The sequence below is a fragment of the Cervus canadensis genome, chromosome 3, assembly GCF_019320065.1.
Source record: "Cervus canadensis isolate Bull #8, Minnesota chromosome 3, ASM1932006v1, whole genome shotgun sequence".
NCBI classification, from domain to species: domain Eukaryota; kingdom Metazoa; phylum Chordata; class Mammalia; order Artiodactyla; family Cervidae; genus Cervus; species Cervus canadensis.
The window spans coordinates 41,426,360-41,449,337 of record NC_057388.1 but is presented as its reverse complement, the minus strand read 5'-3'; the positions used below and the strand labels follow the sequence as shown (position 1 = coordinate 41,449,337).

The following is a 22,978-nucleotide window of genomic DNA, read 5'->3' as shown; positions in this document are numbered from 1 at the left end:
TCTTAGTTGTGGCATCTGGGATCTTCAATCTTCACTGCAGCATGCAAACTCTTAGTTGCAGCATATGGGATCTGGCTCCAACCAGGGATTGAACCTGGTACCCCTGCACTGGGAGTGTGGAGTCTTAGCCACTAGACCAATAGGTAAGTCCCTTATTGTATTTATATATACCACATCTTCTTTATTCATTCACCTGTTACTGGACACTTAGGTTGCTTCCATATCTTAGCAATTGTAAATGCTATTAATATAGGGGTGCAAGTATCTTTTCAAATTAATGTTTTTTGTTTTTTCAGATAAATAACCAGGAGTAGAAGTGCTGGGTCTTATGTTAGTCCTAGGTTTTTTCTTTTTTTTTTGCAAAACCTTCATACTGTTCTCCATTGTGGCTGCACCAATTTACGTTCCCACTAAGTATAAGAAGGTTCTCCTTCCTCCACATCCTTGCCAATATTTTTTATTTGTGGTATTTTATGATGATAGCTATTTTGACAAATGTGAAGTGATATCTCATTATGCTTTTAATTTTAATTTATCTGATTATCATGATGTTGAGCATCTTTTCAAGTGATGATGGCCACTGGTATGACTTGTTTAGGAAAAAAATGTCTATTTGGATCTTGTGCCCATTTTTTAATCAGTTTTTTTTTTTACATTGAGTTGTAAGAGCTGTTCGTATATTTTGGATACAACCCTCTATTGGCTGTATCATTTGCAAATATTTTCTCCCATTCAGTGGTTGTCTTTTTATTTTGTTGATGATTTCCTATGCTGTGCAAAAGCTTTTAAATTTAATCAGGTGCCATTTGTTTTCTTTTCCACTCTCTTTACTTTAGGAGAGCTCATCCAAAATATTGCTACAATTTATGTCAAAGGGTGTTCCACCTATGCTTTCTTCTTGAAGTTTTGTTTCTGGTATTACATTCTTTTTTTTTTTTTTTCATTTATTTTTATTAGTTGGAAGCTAATTACTTTACAATATTGTAGTGGTTTTTGCCATACATTGACATGAATCAGCCATGGATTTACATGTGTTTCCCATCCCGCTCCCCCCTCCCACCTCCCTCCCCATCCTTAATTTGTGTTTGCATATGGTGTTAGAGAATATTCTAATTTTATTCTTTTACATGTACTTGACCAGTTTTCCCAGCACCACTTATTGAAAAGACTTTTTTCCCATTATATGTTCTTGCCTACTTTGTCACAGATTAATTGACGGTAAGTGCATGGGTTTATTTCTTGGCTCTCTGTTTTGTTCCACTGATCTACACCCTTGTTTTTGTGCCAATTCCATGCTGTTTTGATTACTCTAGCTTTTTAGTACAATCTGAAGTCAGAGCATGTGATTCTTCCAGCTTCCTTCTTTCTGAAGATCATTTAGTTATTTAGGGTCTTCTATGTTTCCATACAAATTTTAGAAATATTTAGTTGTGTGAAAAAAATGCCCTTGGTAGAGATTGCATTGAATCTGTAGCCTGCCCTGGATAGTATGGTCATCTTATAAAATTAATTTTTCCAATCAATGAACATGGCATATCCTTCCACCTGTTCGAATTACCTTCAATTTCTTTCATCAGTGTCTTATAGTTTTCCAAATACAAACCTTTAACCTCTTTGGGTAAGTTTATTCTTAAGTGTTTTATTATATTTGATGAGATGGTAAATGGGATTGTTTTCTTAATTTCTCTGATAGTTCATTGTTAGTGTGCAAATAACAGATTTCTCTGTATTAATTTTGTATCCTGCAGCTTTACAAATTTAGTGATAAGCTCTAGTAGTTTTGTCAGTGTCATCTTTAGGATTTTCTGTGTACAGTGTATCATCTGCAAACAGTGACCGTTTTACTTCTTCCTTTCCAATCTGGTGGCTCAGACGGTAAAGTGTCTGTCTATAATGCGGGAGACCAGGGTTCGATCCCTGGGTGGGAAAGATCCTCTGAAGAAGGAAATGGCAACCCACTCCAGTACTCTTGCCTGGAAAATCCCATGGGAGGAGCCTGGTAGGCTACAGTCCATGGGGTCACAAAGAGTTGGACACGACTGAGTGACTTCACTTCACTTCTTCCAATCTGGATTCCATTTATTCCTTTTTTTCTTTTGTCTGACTGCTGTGGCAAGAAATTCCAAAATTATGCTGAATAAAACGGGCAAGAGTGGGCATCCTTGTCTTGTTCCTGATCTTAGAGGAAATACTTTCAGCTTTTAACCACTAAGTATGATGTTTGCACTGATTTGCCATACATGGCCTTTATTATGCTGAGGTATGTTCCCTCTAGGCCCATTTTCTGGAGTGTTTTTAAACATAAATGAAAGCTGAACTTTGTCAAAACCTTTTCCTCCATCTAAGGAGATGACATGTGGTTTTTATTATTCAACTTGTTAATGTGGTGGATCACATTGATTGATTTGTGTATACTGAGAAATTCTTGCATCCCTGAGATAAATCCCACTTGATCACCATGTATGATCCTTTTGATGTATTGTTGGATTTGATTTGACAATATTTTGTTCAGTATTTCACATCAATATTCATCGGTTATAATGGCCTATAACTTGTATATGTGTATAATTATCTTTGTTAGTTTTGATCTTATGGTGATTCTGGCCATGTAGAGTGAGTTCAGCAGTGTTCTTTCCTCTGCAATTTTTTGGAATACTTTAAGAAGCATAAGTGCTGTCTCTAAATGTTTGGTAGCATTCATCTGTAAAGCCAGCTGGTCATGAACTATTTGTTTGTTGGGAATTTTTTGTCACTAATTCAATTTCATTATTTATAGTTGATCTGTTCATATTTTCTACTTCTTCCTGAGTCAGTCTTGGGAGTCTACTGTTGATTCCTTTTAGCATACGTTTTTAGGATTTGCCTATTTCTTCAATGTTGTCCCATTTTTTGACATATAGCTGTTTGCAGTAGTCTCTTATGGTCCTTTGTATTCCAGTAGCATCAGTTGTAACCTCTCCTTTTTCATTTCTGACTTTATTGAATTGGATATTTTTTTTCTTGATGAATCTGGCTAATGGTTTATCAATTCAGATTCTTTTCAAAGAACAAGCTCTTAGCTTCACTGATCTTTTCTATTGTATTTTTTAAGAGTCTATTTCATTTGTCTCTGCTCTGATTTTTATTATTTCTTCCCTTTGACTAATTTTGGGTTTTGTTTGTTTTTTCCAAGATAGGAAAGTTTTCAGCTATTATGTCTTCAATTATGTTCTCAGCCTCTTTCTCTCTATTCTGTGGGGATCCTAAAATGCAAATAAAAATGAGCTTGATGTTGTCTCAGAAGTCTCTTAAAAATATCCTCATTTCTATTCATTGTTTTCTCTTCAGCATCACTGATTTCCACTACTCTGTTTTCCAGCTTCAAACCCATTCCTCTGTATCCTTTAGTCTACTACACTGATTTTAGTGCATTTTTCATTTCAGTTACTGTATTCTTCATCTATGTTTGGTTGTTCTTTTTATTTTTTCTTTGTTAAAAACTTCTAACTTATCAGTCTGTGCAGCCATTCTTTTCCTAAGTTCTTTGGTCATTTTTACGATGATATCCTTAAACTCTTTCTTGGTTAGATTTCATATCTCCCACTTCACTTAGTTCTTCTTCTGGAGTTTTTTATCTCAATCCTTTGTTTGGAACACGGTCCTGCATTGCCTCATTTTGCCTAACTAGCTGTTTTTGTTCTTTATGTATCTGACAGGTTGGTTGTGTTTTCCAATCATGAAGTGATCTGTGTTCCAGCAGTGCACTCTCCTCTCATCAAAAGCTATATGCCTTAGGAGTTCCCCCTATGAGGGCATGGGTCTTTCTGTTTTGGCAGACTGACTGTGTAGGTGGTCTGGTAGGCTTGGTTGGCTCCTGATCTGTTTGGTTGCCAGGTGCTTCCTTGTGCAGAGGCTGCTGGCCATTGATTGATGGAACCAGGTAACGAGGTGGTTGACTGTAGAGGCCTTAGGGCTAGTGCTGAGTAGTGTCAGCATTCAGAAGATCCCAGGACAAACAGGTATTTTTTAAAGTCAGTAAGTTTGTGGTAATTTGTTACAAACGAAAACTAACAGCGAAGTACAAATTTTGAAAAGATTTCTCCAAGACATTCCAGTTTGTTGTTTTCAACATTTGTATGAACACTGGTATTTGCTTTTTTGTAGTCATTGTTAAAAGTTAGAAATATAATTCAAGTCATTCAGTCCTGCAGCTTCAGGGACTGAAACCAGCTTTGGCTTCTAAAACGTACAGTTCCTTTTGGGGCATCAGCCTTAATCCATTTTTCATGTTTGCTTGTTTGATTCAGGAATCCTGAAACACAAAATTGCATAAAGTTATATCCTGATTGACAAGAGCAATACTGACTACATATATCCTAACAATATATCTCTAAAACTAAAAAACATTTTAAACAGCAAAAATCTTAGTAAAGACAGCCTTAATTGGAAGAGTTGCAAAGAGGTTAGTTACCTGGGCTTGTTCTCTCCTTTCTTTTCCTCAAAACAATATGGAAAGGGAAACTACTCTGTTTTTTATTTATTCATTTTTGTATGCAGGCTTTAAAAAGAGCTTTATTTAAGTATAACTGACTAAATAATACATGTATTTAAAGTATGTAATGTAATAAGCTTTTACATATGAAAAAGTCTGAAAAACCATCCTCAAGAGGTTTGACAGAAAACAAAATTCTGTAAAGCAATTATCCTTCAATTAAAAAAAAAAAGATAATGAACATATCCACATTCCCAAAAGTTTCCTTGTGTCCCTTTGTAATATTTCCCTCCTGCCCTGCCATGCCTGTCGTATCTGCACCTCTTCCAATCTCTCAACAATTACTAACCTACTTTGTGTCACTATGAATTAATTGCATTTTCTATGATTTTAATAAATAGAATCATACAATATGTACCCTATGTAGTCTTTTAAAAAATATCTAGGTTCTTTCAGCATAATTATTTTGAGGTTTGTTCACATTGTAGCATGTTTCAGGTGGTTTCCTTACACACATGTTGATCCATACTTTGCTAAATAGTCATGGGCACCCTGTATAACTCGGCTCACTTTGGAACTTTCTCTTGTTAACTCTAGCAGCCCTTATCTCTTCCATGTGGTGAATATGTTGGGCTCTGCCTGTGTTACCCCTCTCCCTGACCTACAGCGTGGAAACCCTCAAGCTAATAGGCTATGGCAATCATTGTGCTCACCTGTTTTTTTTTTTTTTTTGCCATCTCTAATCTTCTAGTTCTTTTTTCTTTCAATCAAGGTAGTTAAGATGTTATACCTCTGGAGCTCCACTGCAATTCTGGACTTAAGAAACCAGTCAAATCTGAACTGAGGAATATTGTGAATACACTGTCTCAATTCATCATATACATTTTCTTTGTTGAATCCAAGCACACAAATCAGGAAACAAACTCTCTTCTCTACTACAGTTTTTTCCTTCCTTAGTATATATGTATGTTCCCACCTGCTGAAAAGCTACTTTGTACCATTCAGTCTTTGTGTCAAGACTTGGTATCTTTCTTTGATACAAACTCTCTGAATTCTTGCCTCTCCCCTTTGATCTGAGACATAATCTTGTCTATTTCTTTACTGCATCTTCAGCAAAAGACAGTTGAGTATTCAATGACTTCCTCTGGAGATTTTTCCTTCCATTTCTTTTGCGGTATTTCCAGTATCATCATATCCCAATTTCTCATGAAACTGCTTAATCTTTGTCATTCAACTGGTGAATCTTTGTGTTAGAGGCTTCTCTTTTTCCTCTAATCTTTATTATTAAGGGATTCACAATTTTGTCAATTTTAATCTCTTCATTGTGCCTGTACTGCATTTAATAGATCATGATTTCAAGGTATCTATAACCAACAGTTTTTCTCTAGTATAGAATTTCTTTTTCTGGTAATTAAAACAAACATAGAGGAAAGAACTGGTAATTCTGAATCAGTTCAGTTCAGTTGCTCAGTCATGTCTGACTCTTTGTAACCCCATGGACTGCAGCACACCAGGCTTCCCTATCCATCACCATCTCCCGGAGGTTGCTCAAACTCATGTCCTTGAGTTGGTGATGCCATCCAACCATCTCATCCTCTGTCGTCCCCTTCTCCTCCTGCCTTCAATCTTGCCCAGCATCAGGGTATTTTCCAGTGAGTCACTTCTTCACATTAGGTGGCCAAAGTATTGGAGCTTCAGCTTCAACATCTGTTTTTCCAATGAATATTCAGGACTGATTTCCTTTAGGATTGACTGATTTGATCTCCTTGCAGTCCAAGGGACTTTCAAGAGTCTTCTCCAACACCACAGTACAAAAGCATGAACTCTTTGGTAATTCTGAATACCAGTTGTTAAAACAACCAGGAATAATTAGAACTATTATTTTTTTACACATTTTAGCAACAATAGTAAAGTGTCAAAAATAGTAAGGGTTTCCCAAATACCCAAGATCTTTTGTTGTTCAGTCGCTCAGTCGTGTCTGACTCTTTGTGACCCCATGGACTGCAGCATGCCCGTTCTCCCCTGTTCTTCACCATCTCCTGGAGTTTGCTCAAACTCATGCCCATTGAGTCAGTGATGCCATCCAACCGTCTCATTGTCTGTCGTCCCCTTCTCCTCCTTTCCATAAGCAAGCAACTCATCCCAATCATGAGTTGCTTGCTTATGGAAAGAGAAGCCAAATCTACCTATTTCCTCTATTCCTGCAGCAATAGAGACCATGCACAGTGCTATTACTACTAACAAACTGAACACACAAGTGATTTTAGCTTATGAAAAATACCACAAGCAAGGTAATTTATAAAGTTCCATTTAGCTTGCTGGAAAAGAGCTTTCTCTTGCCAATAAGTAATTCACTAAAAGCTCTGAACTTTGGGTTGAATCTGTGGAGACTCTAATTCTAATTTATAAAGTTTATAAATTCCTTCCTACAAAAATCTTGTAACATGGATTGGAACTTGGGGTTACAGAAACCTTGTTCCTTTTTTAATTCCCTTTGCCAATGAAAATCAGGCAATATTTTTTGACCAGGAAATGGGAAATGACTACTCTATCCCCATGTGGCTTGGCTTCCATTAATTGGGAAAAAAGTTTATTCTCAGGATGTTTTTAAACTTATGCATTTGCTCTCAAAATCTGCCATGTTCAAATTTACCCAAGTATATAAATATTCAAGTTGTACATTTACATGACTGATTGATTTCCAAATACCTAATTGAGAGGTGTTACACATTATTTAACCCAAAATGAACCTGATCTAATCAGCACTAGCCATGGACAAAGACAGGGCTGTAAGGAGTAACTGGCAATATTTCTGTCTCTTGTTTAAAAATAGGCTTAAGCATCTTCGCTAAGGTGAGCTTCTTCCTGCTACCCACCCCACCACTCCCCACTCCAAACCCTGTAACTGACTTTGTTTACTTACATTGGGTTCAGAGGGATAATTCTGGTGCTGTCTTATTAGGAACCAATTAAATTTCAGTGCATCACAGTTGGAAGATTCCCTCTTTTATATTATAAACACTAATGACCGCCCAAAGTGGGAAGCACCATGCTAAGTATCTTAGGGAAGTTTAAACAATGTAAAGAGACATGCTAAAATCCTCAAGAAGCTCACCAGCTGGCTAGGAAAATAAATTATACACTTAAGAAAAAGCATGAAAATAATTACTTTGAAATCTTATTATTTTATGTATTTCACAAACAAAAGCTCTAATACCAAACACAAGCACATAACCAAATATTTTAATGTTGTCAACATTCTTAAAACTGTTTACATACAGGCTTCCCTTGACAAAAGTGCAACCCAGGACATCTTAACAAATTTCAACAAGAAAGTATTTCTGAGCTAGTTTTAATGCTGCCCATCATCATATTTTCTCTCAATTATCATGGAAAATGACAAAGTCAACAGTAGACTAGGCTTTGAGCAAGTATACAACTAATCAGTTTTGCCCAAGAAATATTATTCTGTGTCTAATTCCACCAACTGTATTTCTCATCTCAGATAATGCAGCTTTCATTTCTAGAAATTCAATTTTAGTCTGGCTATTTTCACTCAGCATAATGCCTTCAGGTTCTAGCAAAGTTGTATTAATAGATCGTTCTCTTTCATTATTGAACAGTACTCCATTGCATGGACATATCACACAGTGTGTGTGTGACAATTTACTGGTAGAAGTATATTTTAGTCATTTCAAGTTTTGGGCTATTGCAAATAAAGCTATGAATACTTGTGTACAGGTTTTTACGTGAAACAGTAAGCTTCATTTCTCCAAGGTAAAAGCCCAGGAATGTCATATGGATCATATGGTAGTTTCACACTTAGTTTTCTTTTTTTTTTTTTTAACAAAATGCCAGACTTAATTCAGTGGCTATATTATTTTACACACCCAACAGCAATGCAGGAGAGACCCAATCTCTCCCCATCCTTGCCAGTATTTGATATTATCAGTATTTCTTATTTTGGCCATGCTAATAGGTATGTAGTAACATCTCATTCTGGTTTTAATTCATATTTTAATTCATATCTCATGACTGACTAGTGATATTGAACATGTTTTTGTGTTTTTACTTGCTATCTTAAATTTTCTATGGCTGTACTGTTTCTTAAATTTTACATTATTATACTTCTATGTGCACAAATCTTTTTTTCTTCATTACTGGGGAGAGTTTCCTCAGGGTAAGATTTGGCTACAGTTCAGTCTTTCTTGAATGACCAAAATAAACATGAAAACAAAAACAATTTAAAAAGAAACAAACCTAAGCATCACACACAGAGTTCACATGCTCTAAGACTGGGGTCTGCACTTTGATCTCTAGTCTAGAGTCAGCAAATTATGGCCTACAGGCCAAATCTGGCCTGAGGCCTATTTGTATAGCCTAAGCGCTAAGAATGACTTCTACATTTTTAAAGGGTTATAAAAAACAGAAGAGAATACACAACAGAAACCATATGTAGCCTGAAAAATCTAACATTTACAATCTGTCCTTAACAGGTAAAGTTTGCAGATGAATAGAAACAAAACCTGATCTTCCTTTTTTGGTACACCTTAACAAACAAAGCTGATGTCTATCTATTACACTCCCAGGATCTTAAACTTTAATAAAATGGAGAATCAAAATACCATAAAAGCACAAATAATCTGAAGGCAGTTTCTACATTAACTCTGTCAAAGTATTTTTAAGCAACCAGCCATAAACCTATAGCATTCTTCAATGTTACCAAATTTCTTCCTTGTCATCCTGAAGCACATCTACATGACTGACAAATCAATATTTCTCTAAATGCTATAAACTGGAAGAAAACCAAAACTTGTGTGTTCTAAAAAAAAGTTATTCCTATGAGTCATATCAAAAGACTAAGCTTTTTTTCTTATTTGGAGAGAAAATATTGTCTCTAGCTCTTAAAAGTGGCATCCTGCGGTCTTAGTCTCATTTCAACCTCTTTTCCAACCAATGAACTAGTTTTCCAATAGAAATCACAATACCATTAAATATGTAAGTTTCCAGCATACAAACAAGCTGAGAACTCTCTTCTGACTTGGTAGTTTACTTTGATCCCAAATGAACTTACTTTCATCATGCTTTACATTTACAGTTTGACTAATAAAGTGAAACCAGTAATATTTAATACCACTCTCCCTACCATGCAGACAATGTCAAACAAACAATTGTTTAACTGACAACATATTTTATTTCTAATACTCTCTAATCATTTAAATTGAGGCGCTTTTAAGACAAAAGAACTTTGTACCACATGCACCTCTGGTCTTAGAGAACGGCTTGATATACAGTGGGGAGGTTTCAAATTTAAGTTGGTGAATCCAGTTTAAAACCTAATAGAGAAGTCAATTTATTTCAAGAAATATCTAACCTATTTACCACCTATCCAATTTACCATATACGTGCTGTGCTATGCTTAGTAGCTCAGTCGTCTCCGACTCTTTGCGACCCCGTGGACTGCAGCCCACCAGGCTCCTCTATCCATGGGGATCCTCCAGGCAAGTATACTGGACTGGGTTGCCATGCCCTTGTCATGCCAGGGGAATCTTCCCAACCCAGGGATTGAACTGAGGTCTCCCACAGTGCAGGCAGATTCTTTACCATTTGAGATACCAGGGAAGCCCTACCATATTTGGTTAGAGCACAAAACTTTAGAATCAAGGATCTCAAAAGGATTAGAGAATATATCCCAAATAATACACTTGTGCATAACTCTTTAGTAGGTAAATGTTTTAGCCTAAGAGTTCCAGGATTTCCTTTGACCTTAGAATAGCACATATTTATACATCACTTTAAGAATTATACAACATACATTTATTTATCAGTGATGGCAACAACAAGGGATACCACGGAGCAGGAAATCAAATAAAGTTACAGGCTAACACAGGCTAACCCTGTGGGAAGCCTGAGCCCTAGGAACTAAAGTTTACTGGCATGGTTTCTTATAGAAATCATGCTACAGATACAATCCAGACCTCTTAGCAGCGAGGGCATTTCTGTTTCTGTGCCTCACAGACTCTGTAAGGAAGGCCCAGAAGAGCTGAGCTCAGCTGCCTATAATAACTACTCACATATAAAGCTGCTCATTACTTCCAAAGTTGGGTTTCAGACTGGAAATCTCTACAGAAAAAACAATCTGTTTTGATTTTCAAGACCTCTTCTTAAATTATTACATCCAGTTCATAAATGAGATCTGTGGACTTTTGAGCACCAGTTTTGAAATCAAAATGAAACATAAAGGTTTCTCTAAACCCAATAACTTGTTCATACAGCTGTCTCTACAAAAGACTGCTGAAATATTTATCTGAAATCTCTCTGTATTACCATTCTTATGGATTTAATCTAATATCAGAGACAACTTACAGAACCATTTGGGGCCCAATCTCACAGTGTATCATGCGCCACTCGCCAAAAGAAATCTGATTCTTGGGCTGTGAGCAGAAAATAAACTTTGTTCTGCAATTTGGTCCTTCCTGGTTTAGGAAACAGGGGCTAGAGTATAAGATATAATAACACAAAAAATAATTAAATGGGCTAAGGAGCTTCATAGTAACGAATGAGGTAAGCATACATCTTCCTCATAGCATCCATTTACAATCATAATTTAAAATTTGATATACTTTTAAGTATAATAAAAGTCTGTAAATTGTAAAGTAAAAAATATTGCTAAAAAATGTCCATTATTTGACCCTTTAGCAATTAATAATCTTCTTGCTGGTACTGGGTCTTGCCTTGATGATGATGGCTGCTGACTGATTAGGGTGGTGGTTGGTGAAGGCTGGAATTGATATGGCACTTTCCTAAAATAAAATAACAATGAAGTTTGCTCTACTGACTGACTCCTTTCACAATTTCTCCATAGCATGCAATACTGTTTGACACCATTTTACCCACAGTAGAACTTTCAAAATTGGAGCTAATCCTCTCAAATCTTGCTCCTGCTTTATCAATTAAATTTGTGTGATATTCTAAATCCTTTGTTATAATTTCAACAGTCTGCTAGCATCTTCACCAGGACTAGATTCCACCTCAAAAATATCACTCTTTGCTCATTCACGGAAGCAATTCCTCAACCATTGTATTTTCATCATGAAACTGCAGTAATTTAGTCATATCTTTCTGTGCTCTGCTTATAATTCAAGCTTCTTTGCATTTCCTTCCACTGTATCTGCAGTTACTTCCTCCACTGAAGTCTTGAACCCCTCAGAGTCATCATGAAGGTTGGGCTCAACTTTTTCCAAACTCTTTTCAATGTTGATAGTTTGACCTCTTCCCATGAAATCAAATATTCTTAATGACATCTAGACTGGTGAATCCATTCCAGAAGGTTTTCAGTTTGTTTTGCTCAGATCAATCAGAGGAATCACTATCTTTGGCAGCTCGAGCCTTATGAAATTTATTTCTTAAATAGTAAGACTTATAAGTTGAATTTACTCCACATCAACTTGGATGTTGTATCAGCAGGTAGGAAAACAATATTAACACCACTGTATGTCTCCATCACAGCTCCTAGGTGGCCAGGTGCATTGTCTGAGAAGCAATTTTTTGAATTTTTTTTTTTCCCCTGAGCAGTAGGTAGCAGCAGTCAGCTTAAAATATTCAGTAAACCATGTTGTAAACAGATGTGCAGCAACAAACCCGGGATTTACTATTCCATTTCTAGAGTACAGGCAGAGTCAGTTAGGTTCAGTCACTCGGTCCTGTCCGACTCTGTGACACCATGGACTGAAGCACGCCAGGTTTCCCTATCCATCACCAACTCCCAGAGCTTGCACAAACTTATGTCCATCGAGTTGGTGATTCCATCCAACCATCTCATCCTCTATCATCCCATTCTCCTACCGCCTTCAATCTTTCCCAGCATCTTTTCCAATGAGTCAGTTCCTCACATGAAGTGGCCAAAGTACTGGAGCTTCAGCTTCAGCATCAGTCCTTCCAGTGAATATTCTGGACTGATTTCCTCTAGGATGGACTAGCTGGATCTCCCTGCAGTCCAAGGGACTCTCAAGAGTCTTCTCCAACACCACAGTTCAAAAGCATCAATTCTTTGGTGCTCAGCTTTCTTTATGGTCAACTCTCACATCTGTACATGACAACTGGAAAAACCATAGCTTTGACTAAATGGACCTTTGTTGGTCAAGTAATGTCTCTGATTTTCATTATGCTGTCTAGGTTGGTCAAAGTTTTCTTCCAAGGAGCAGTGTCTTTTAATTTCATGGCTGTAGTCACCATCTGCATTGATTTTGGAGCCCCCCAAAATAAAGTCTGTCACTGTTTTCATTATTTCCCCATCTATCTGCCATGCAGAGGTAGAACAGGATGCCATGATCTTAGTTTTCTGAATGTTGAGTTTTAAGCCAACTTTATCACTCTCCTCTTTCACTTTCATCAAGAAGCTCTTTAGTTTTTCTTTGCTTTCTGCAATAAGGGTGGTGTTATCTGCATATCTGAGGTTATTGATATTTCTCTGGCAATCTTGAGTCCAGCTTGTGCTTCATCCAGCCCGGCATTTCGCATGATGTACTCTAAAAGAAATTAAATAAGCAGGGTGACAAAATACAGCCTTGATGTACTCCTTTCCTGATTTGGAACCAGTCTGTTGTTCCATGCCTAGTTCTAACTGTTGCTTCTTGACCTGCATACAGATTTCTCAGGAGGCAGGTAAGGTGGTCTGGTATTCCCATCTCTTGAAGAATTTTCCAGTTTGTTGTGATCCACATAGTCAAAGGTTTTAGCATATTCAATGAAGCAGAAGTAGATGTTTTTCTGGAATTCTCTTGCTTTTTCTATTTTTTTTAGGTCCACTTGACTTTGCATTCCAGGATGTCTGGCTCTAGGTAAGTGATCACACCATCGTGGTTATCTGGGTCATTAAGATCTTTTTTTGTATAGTTCTTCTTTGTATTCTTGCCACCTCTTCTTAATATCTTCTGCTTCTGTTAAGTCCATATCGTTTCTGCCCTGTATTTTGCCTGTCTTTGCATGAAATGTTTCCTTGGTATCTCTAATTTTCTTGAAGAGATCTCTAGTCTTTTCTGCAGAATAGGTTGAGCATAATTCTGAAGCTGTATAGGATTTTTGGTATGGAAAATGAACACTAGCTTCAACTTTAAGTCACCAGCTGCCCTGGCCCCTAATAAAGTCTGAAGCTTTGAAGCCAGACATTGACTTATCTAGCTATGAAAGTCCTAGATGGAATTTTCTTCCAATATAAGGCTGTTTCTTCTACATTGAAAACCTATTGTTTAGTGTAGTCACATTCATTAATTATCTTAGCTAGATCTTCTGGATAACTTGCTACAGTTTGTACATTAGCATTTGCTATTTCACCTTGCACTTTTATGATATGGAGATGGCTTCTTTCCTTAAACCAAACTCTGTTAACTTCAAAGTTTTCTTTTGTAGCTTCCACATCCTTCTCAGCCTTTGTAGAATTGGAGAGAATTAGGAATTTGCTCTGGATTAGGTTTTGGCTTAAGGGAATGTTGTGGCTGGTTTGATCTTCTATCCAAACCTCTAAAACTTTCACCATGTCAATAATAAGCCTGTTTCACTTTCTAATCACTCATGTGTTCACTGAAGTACCACTTTTAGTTTCCTTCAAGAACTTTTCCTTTGCATTCATAACTTGTTTACCTGTTTGGTGCAAGAGGCCAATTTCACGTCCTATTTTGGCTTCAACATGCGCTCCTCATTAAGCTTAATCATTTTTAGCTTTTGACTTAAAAGTGAGAGATATGCAACTTCTCCTGTCACCTGAACACTTAGGACTCTTCCTTTCACTTGGAAGTTCCTTCCTTTCACTTGAACTCTTCCTTTCACTTGAACACTTAGAACTCTTCCTTTCATTCTAAGAGTTCCTTAGAACTCTTTCTTTTACTTGAACACTTATTAGAGGCCATTGTAGGGTTATTTCACTACCCTATTTCAATAATGTTGTTTCTCAGGAAACAGGGAGATCTGAGGAGAGGGGGAGAGACAGGTGAACAGCCAATTGGTGGAGCAATCAGATGATACAGAACCTTTATCAATTAAGTTCAATGTCTCACAGGGGGATCATCATGGTGTCCCAGAATAATTTTAACAGTAGCATCAAAGATCACAGATCACCAAAACACATCATAACTTTAAAAAATTAAAATACTGCAAGAATTGCCAAAATGAGATACAGAGACACAAAGGAAGCAAATGTTCTGGAAAAAAAATGGCACCAATATACAAACTCCATGCAGAATTGTCACAAAACTTCAATTCGTGAAAAACACAGTATCCGTGAAGTACAATAAAGTACAATAAAATGAGGTATACCTCTATGTTTTTCTTTTTTTTTTAAATTTTTTTATTAGTTGGAGGCTAATTACTTCACAACATTTCAGTGGGTTTTGTCATACATTGATATGAATCAGCCATAGATTTACACGTATTCCCCATCCCGATCCCCCCTCCCACCTCCCTCTCCACCTGATTCCTCTGGGTCTTCCCAGTGCACCAGGCCCAAGCACTTGTCTCATGCATCCCACCTGGGCTGGCGATCTGTTTCACCACAGATAGTATACATGCTGTTCTTTCGAAACATCCCACCCTCACCTTCTCCCACAGAGTTCAAAAGTCTGTTCTGTATTTCTGTGTCTCTTTTTCTGTTTTGCATATAGGGTTATCATTACCATCTTTCTAAATTCCATATATATGTGTTAGTGTGCTGTAATGTTCTTTATCTTTCTGGCTTACTTCACTCTGTATAATGGGCTCCAGTTTCATCCATCTCATTAGGACTGATTGTATCTATGTTTTTCAACCAAAATTTATTTAAGGCTTTTTATTCACTTGTTTGATTTAAAATAGATCATTGTGGAGTCCAGGCCACTAAACTCTTTCTCCTGAATTACTGTGATAACCTGTTAATTATCATTAACTTTTCTTTTCCTTCACCTGCCACTGTCCTTTCCAATATTCCTCCACTCAACATTCAGTAATCTTTCTTTTTCTGTTGTTATTGCTGTTGTGCTGGGTCTTCACTGCTGTGCAAGGCCCTTCTCTAGTTGCGGCAAGAGGGGGCCACTCTTTAATTGTGGTGCATGGGCTTGTCATCATGGTGGCATCTCTTGTTGCTGAGCACGGCTTCTACAGCATGCAGACTCGCTGGTTGTGATGCATGGACTTAGCTGCCCCGCAGCATGTGGTCTCTTCCCAGACGACAGTTTGAATCCATGTCCCCTGCTTTGCCAGATGGATTTTAACCACTGGACCACTAGGAAGTTCAGTGATCTTTCTAACACACAGATCCTATTATATGAACTCCAGATTGAAACCTTGTAGTGCCTTTGCAATGCATTTGCTATGAAAGCCAAATTAGCCCTCTATGATCTGATCCTTCTTGAACTCTCCAGCCTCCTTGTATACCACTGTGCCCCTCACTCGCTACAGTCGACTATATTGAACTTGTCTTACTTCCTCAAATTCACAATGCTAGTATAATTTAGACGTGCCACCTTCATGCTCTCACGGTACCACGCACATACCTTTATTACAACATTTATTCCACTTTATTATATTCATTGGTTTGTCTATGTTGCTTCACTAGGACATAAGCTTCTCATATGTCAGAGAGACCATGCTTTATTACCTTATCTTTGCACTCCTAATTTCTAGCAGTACCTGACTCAATAAATGTTTGCTGAGTGACTGACCAAAAAAAGGAAAATAGAGACTACAGGAGGAGGAAGAATTAGCCTAGTAAAAGATAATATCTGTTTTCACATATATTAAGTTTGAAGTGGTACCTGTTTAGTGGAATGGAAACGGGCAAGAACTTAATAAAAGATATCAGGTCTGCAAATAATGATTTTATCTAATGACAGGACTACTAAGTATTCTTAGAGCATATAATGAGGTCTTTTTTTTAAAGGCTGAAATGATGAGAATAGGGTTTTGAAAAGGAACTTAAACTAAATATAAATTTCAGAAATGCATGATTTTATGAGTTACAGAATGAAAAGTGAAAAAATATTTATAATTCAAACATTCTAACATGCAAAATAATTTGATTATGCTATCATTCAGAGCATTATTAAATAAATTTGTATTATTACTTTACATTAAGAGGGCCAAAAAAGGTAACCCTATTGGTTCTTTATCAAATTCAAGATATTATATCACAAGAAATTGATTCTTACCACATTTAACACTTAAAATTTTCATCAGGTTTTCTCTGTGTAACCAAGAGTCTGACCATTAAGCACAGAGTTAATCTGAAATTGTACAGGTGTTATTTTTTACTACTGCTACTTTTTGCTAATATTTTATGATTTTAAGGCTGCCTTTTTAACTTTTATGATAAATAAAATGAATATCTAAGACAAAACTTGATTTTTTTTTATCATTAAATAAATTCCTTTACTTTTGAGGAAAAAAATTCTCCCTCCCCCCAAATAATCTGTACACTCTGCCAAGATTTAATAAAGTGGCTGTTAATTATTGTGAAACTTGACTCAAGAAGACACCCCACTGCCACCACCACCACCACAAATACTTTCTTCTTCTCAAGAATATCTCATGGGTAAGCCTGCAGCATACATGCATACACACACTTTCATTTCAGTGTCCTCTGAGCTAGAGACAAGATTGTGCAGCAGAAGGACTTGAGTTCACCTCTTCTCATGAAAACACCAAAAACACAACTAACTGCTGAGCGATCATCAACAAAAGATTCAAACTTACCAAAAATTATATTCTATACCCAAAGATGGAGAAGCTAAAACAAGACGGTATAAGAGGAGCTTTCACAATATAATCAAATTCCATACCTGCTGAGTGAGTGACCCACAAACTGGAAAATAATTACATTACAGAGGTCCTCCCATAGGAGTGAGAGTTCTGAGCCCCACATCAGGCTCCCCAGTCTGGAGATCTGCCAACAAGAGGAGGAGCCCCCAGAGCATTTGGCTTTGAATGCCAGCAGGGCTGCAGTACAGGAGCTCTACAGGATTTGGGAAAACACAGAAACCACTCTCAGAGAGTGCACACAGGCTTCATGTGTACTGGACCCAAGAAAAACCAGTGACTCCATAGAAGCCTAGGCCAGACCTACTGGTGGATTTTTAAGGGGCTCCGGTGGAGGCAGGGATCAGCTGTGGCTCACTGTGGAGGCAAGGACACTAGTGGCGGACGCCCCAGTGAACAATCATCATCTGCGTGAACTCTCCCGGAGGTCAACATTTTGACACTGAGACCCAACCCCACCAAAAAGCCTGCAGACTCCAGTGCTGGGATGCTTTAGGACAAATAACTAATGTGGGGTTAGAAGCAGGGTAGGGGGGCTGGGGTGAGGTGGGGGCTAGAGAAACAGCCATACCCATCAGCAGACAGGCTGCATAAAGTTGTCCTGAGCCAGTTTAGTTCAGTTCAGTTCAGTCCCTCAGTCGTGTCAGACTCTTTGTGACCCCATGAACTGCAGCATGCCAGGCTTGCCTGTCCATCACCAACTCCCGGAGTTACTCAAACTCATGTCCATCAAGTTGGTGATGCCATCCAACCATCTCATCCTCTGTCATCCCCTACTCCTCCTGTTTTCAATGTTGCCCAGTCCAGCATCAGGGTCCTTTCCAATGAGTCGGTTCTTCACATCACGTAGCCAAAGTATTGGAGCTTTAGATTTAGAATCAGCCTTTCCAATGAATATTCAGGACTAATTTCCTTTATGATTGACTGGCTTGATCTCCTTGCACTCCAAGGGACTCTCAAGACTCTTCTCCAACACCACAGTTCAAAAGCATCAATTCTCTGGTGCTCAGCTTTCTTTATAGTCCAACTCTCACATCCATACATGACTACTGGAAAAACCATAGTTTGACTAGATGGACCTTTGTTGGCAAAGTAATGTCTCTGCTTTTTATTATGCTGTCTAGGTTGGTCACAACTTTTCTTCCAAGGAGCAAGGGTCTTTTAATTTCATGGCTGCAGTCACCATCTGCTGTGATTTTGGAGCACAAAAAAATAAAGTCTGCCACCGTTTCCACTGTTTCCCCATCTATTTGCCATGAAGTGATGGGACTGGATGCCATGACCTTTGTTTTGTTAATGTTCTGTTTTAAGCCCACTTTTCCACTCTCCTCTTTCACTTTCATCAAGAGGTTCTTCAGTTCTTCACTTTCTGCAATAAGGGTGGTGTCACCTGCATATCTGAGGTTATTGATATTTCTGGTAATCCTGATTCTAGCTTGTGCTTCATCCAGCCCAGCATTTCGCATGATGTATTCTGCATAGAAGTTCAATAAGCAGGGTGACAACATACAATATACAGGGTGACAATATACAATGTACTCCTTTTCAAATTTGGAACCAGTCTGTTGTTCCACGTCCAGTTCTAACTGTCACTTCTTGACCTGTATACAGATTTCTCAGGAGGCAGGTCAGGTGGTCTGGTATTCCCATCCCTTTAAGAATTTTCCACAGTCTGTTGTGATCCACACAATCAAAGGCTTTGGCATAGTCGATAAAGCAGATGTTTTTCGGAACTCTCTTGCTTTCTCAATGATCTAGCGGATGTTGGCAATTTGATCTCTGGTTTCTCTGCCTTACTTTCTAAATCTAGGTTGAACCTCTGGAAGTTCACGGTTCACATACTGTTAAAGTCTGGCTTGGAGGATTTTGAGCATTATTTTGCCAGCATGTGAGATGAGTGCAATTGTGCAGTAGTTTGAACATTTTTTGGCATTGCCTTTCTTTGGGACTGGAATGAAAACTGACCTTTTCCAGTCCTGTGGCCACTGCTGAGTTTTCCAGATTTGACGGCATATTGAGTGCAGCACTTTCAGGGCATCATCTTTTAGGATTTTAATTAGCTCAATTGGAATTCCATCACCTCTACTAGCTTTGTTCATAATGATGCTTTCTAAGGCCCACTTGACTTTGCATTCCAGGATGTCTGGCTCTGGGTGAGCCATTATAGTTATTTGGGTCATGAAGATCTTTTTTGTATAGTTCTTTTGTATATTCTTGCCACCTCTTCTTAATATCTTCTGCTTCTGTTAGGTCCATACCATTTCTGTCCTTTATTGTGCTCATCTTTGCATGAAATGTTCCCTTGGTTTCTGTAATTTTCTTGAAGAGATCTCTGCTGCTGCTGCTGCTAAGTCGCTTCAGTCGTGTCTGACTCTGTGCAACCCCATAGACGGAAGCCCACCAGGCTTCCCCGTTCCTGGGATTCTCCAAGCAAGAACACTGGAGGGGGTTGCCATTTCCTTCTCCAATGTGTGAAAGTGAAAAGTGAAAGTGAAGTTGTTCAGTCGTCGTAGCTGCCCCATGTACTGCAGCCTATGAGGCTCCTTCGTCCATGGGATTTTCCAGGCAAGAGTACTGGAGTGGGTTGCCATTGCCTTCTCTGGAAGAGATCTCTAGTCCTTCCCTTCTATTATTTTCCTCTATTTCTTTGTGTTGATCCCGGAGGAAGGCTTTCTTATCTCTCCTTGCTATTCTTTGGAACTCTGCATTCAAATGGGTTTATCTTTCCTTATCTCCTTTGCCTTTTGCTTCTCTTCTATTCACAGCTAATTGTAAGTCCTCCTCAGACAGCCATTTTGCTTTTTTGCATTTCTTTTTCATGGGGATGGTCTTGATCCCTGTCTCCTCCACAATGTCACGGACCTACGTCCATAGTTCATCAGGCACTCTGTCTATCAGATCTAGTCCCTTAAATCTATTTCTCACTTCCACTGTATAATCATAAGGGATTTGATTTAGGTCATACCTTAATGGTCTAGTGGTTTTCCCTACTTTCTTTCTTCAATTTAAGTCTGAGTTTGGCAATAAGGAGTTCATGATCTGAGCCATAGTCAGTTCCCAGTCTTGTTTTTGCTGACTGTATAGAGCTTCTCTACCTTTGGCTGCAAAGAATATAATCAATCTTGTCTCAGTGTTGATCATCTTTGTTGTCCATGTGTAGAGTCTTCTCTTGTGTTGTTGGAAGAGGGTATTTGCTATGACCAGGGCATTTCTTGGCAAAGCTCTATTAGCCTTTTCCCTGCTTCATTTTGTACTCCAAGGCCAAATTTGCCTGTTACTCCAGGTAGCTCTTGACTTCCTCTTTTTGCATTCCAGTCCCCTATAATGTAAATGACATCTATTTTGGGTGTTAATTCTATAAGGTCTTGGAGGTCTTCATAGAACTGTTCAACTTCAACTTCTTCAGCATTACTGGTTGGGGCATAGACTTAGACTACTGTGATATTGTAACGGTTTGCCTTGGAAACAAACAGAGATCATTCTGTCTTTTTGAGATTGAATCCAAGTACTGCATTTTGGACTCTTTTGTTGACCATGAGGGCTACTCCATTTCTTCTCAGTTTCTTGGTCCTGAGCCAAGAGCTGCCTATAAATACACTCCTTGACACGGCCCTGCCCACCAGAGTGACAAGTTCCAACTCCACCCACCAGTGGGCAGGCACCAGTTCCACCCACCAGGAAGCCTGCCCAAGACCTTAGGCCAACTTCACCTCCCAGGATGCAGATACTAGAACCAAGAAGAACTACCATCCTGAGAAAAACAAACCACAAATATGGAAAGTTAGACAAAATGAGATAGCAGCAGGCGAAGGAACAAGATAAACCTACAGAAAAACAACTAACTGAAATGGAGATAGGCAAACTACCTGAAAAAGAATTGATAGAAATGATAGTAAAGATGGTCCAAGATCTCTGAAAATGAGTGGCACACAGACTGAGAGGATACAAGAAATGGTTAATAAAGAACTTGAAGCCTTAAAGAATGAAGATGAACAATACAATAACTGAAACGAAAAATATACTAGAAGGAATCAAAGCAGAACAAATGAGGCAGAAGAAGAGTAAGTGAGTTGGAAGACAGATTGGTGGAAATCACTGCTATGGAACAGAATAGAGAAAAAAGAATGAAAAGAAATAAAGATAAACTCAGAGATCTCTGGGACAATGTTAAATGCACCAACATTCACACTATAAGGGTCCCAGAAGGAGAAGAGAGAGAGAAAGGGAGGAAAAATATTTGAAGAGATAATAGTTTACAATTTCTGTAACACGGGAAAGGAAACACTCAAGTCCAAGAAGTGCAAAGAGTCCATTACAGGATTAATCCCAGGAAGAACATACTGAGACACATATTAATCAAACTAACAAAAATTAAAGAGAAAATATTAAAAACAACAAGAGAAAAGCAACAAACAACATATAAGAGAACCCTCATATGGTTATCAGCTGATTTTTTCAGCAGAAACTCGGCAGGCCAGAAGGGAGTGCCATGATACATCTAAAGTGATGAAAACGGAAAAACCCACAACAAAGAATACTCTACCTAGCAGGGCTCTCATTCAGATTTGATGAAGAATCAAAAGCTTTATAGACAAGCAAAAGTTAAGAGAACGTAGCACCGCCAGGTCAGCTTTGAAACAAATGCTGAAGGAACTTCTCTACATGGAAAAGAAAAGGCCACAGTTAGAAACAAATTACAAACAGGAAAGCTCACCAATAAAGACAAACATAAAATAAAGACAGGGAATCATTCACACACAAATATGATATCAAAACCAGCAACCGTGAGGAGAGTGCAAATGCTGGATATTGGAAACACATTTGAAATTAAGAGACCAGCAATGTAAAACCACCTTGCATATATATATATATATATATATATATAAAATTATATCAAAACCTCATGGTGATTTCAATGTCTTTCTCAATTACACTCTAGTAAGATGTAAAGGAGACGTTCACCAGCATTACTGATTACACTTTTTACTACATAAATGTATTATCCACACCATAAATATTTTTTGAAGTAGTATCAACTATCAGTATAGCCAAAGGTAATTTAAAAAAATGTGGAAAAACTACACATTTTGGGAATTAAGAATTTGTCAAACTAAAAGATCAAGTTTACAATGTGCATAATACCACACCAAACTCCTATTTATTTATTACAATTATACAAAGTTAACTTCATATCTTCGAAGGCAATGGCACCCCACTCCAGTACTCTTGCCTGGAAAATCCCATGGACAAAGGAGCCTGGTAGGCTGCAGTCCATGGGGTTGCTGAGTCGGACACGACTGAGCAACTTCACTTTCACTTTTCACTTTCATGCACTGGAGAAGGAAATGGCAACCCACTCTAGTGTTCTTGCTTGGAGAATCCCAGGGATGGGGGAGCCTGGTGGGCTCCCATCTATGGGGTCGTGCAGAGTCGGACACGACTGAAGCGACTCAGCAGCAGCAACTTCATATCTTACAATATGATATATGTGTTTACAGTTCAAACTGAAGAACACAAGTTTGAACTATGTGAATCCACTTACACACAGATTTTTTAAAAATAATACATATGACATTACTACATAATCTGCAGTTTGTTGAATCTACAGATGTGGAACCACTAACATGGAGGACTGACTGAAAAGTTACAGGTGGAATTTTGACTTTGCACTGGGGTGGGGGACCAATGACCACAATTTCCCTGTTATTCAAGGGTCAACTGTAT

General features: G+C 38.1%; 2 protein-coding genes across 2 annotated transcripts in view; both read right to left on the bottom strand.

Moving 5' to 3' along the window:
- Positions 1–1,982: 1,982 nt before the first annotated feature.
- Positions 1,983–22,978, bottom strand: part of FAM185A (family with sequence similarity 185 member A) — an 88,789-nt gene continuing 67,793 nt past the window's right edge. Inside the window, exon 8 of the mRNA XM_043462973.1 lies at positions 1,983–4,291. Within this exon, the coding sequence (XP_043318908.1) occupies positions 4,179–4,291 (113 nt within the window). The 3' untranslated portion in view covers positions 1,983–4,178. The remainder of the gene's footprint in view (positions 4,292–22,978) is intronic.
- LOC122438286 (protein FAM185A-like) overlaps positions 6,538–22,978 on the bottom strand; it is a 37,926-nt gene continuing 21,485 nt past the window's right edge. Inside the window, exon 5 of the mRNA XM_043462972.1 lies at positions 6,538–11,274. Within this exon, the coding sequence (XP_043318907.1) occupies positions 11,231–11,274 (44 nt within the window). The 3' untranslated portion in view covers positions 6,538–11,230. The remainder of the gene's footprint in view (positions 11,275–22,978) is intronic.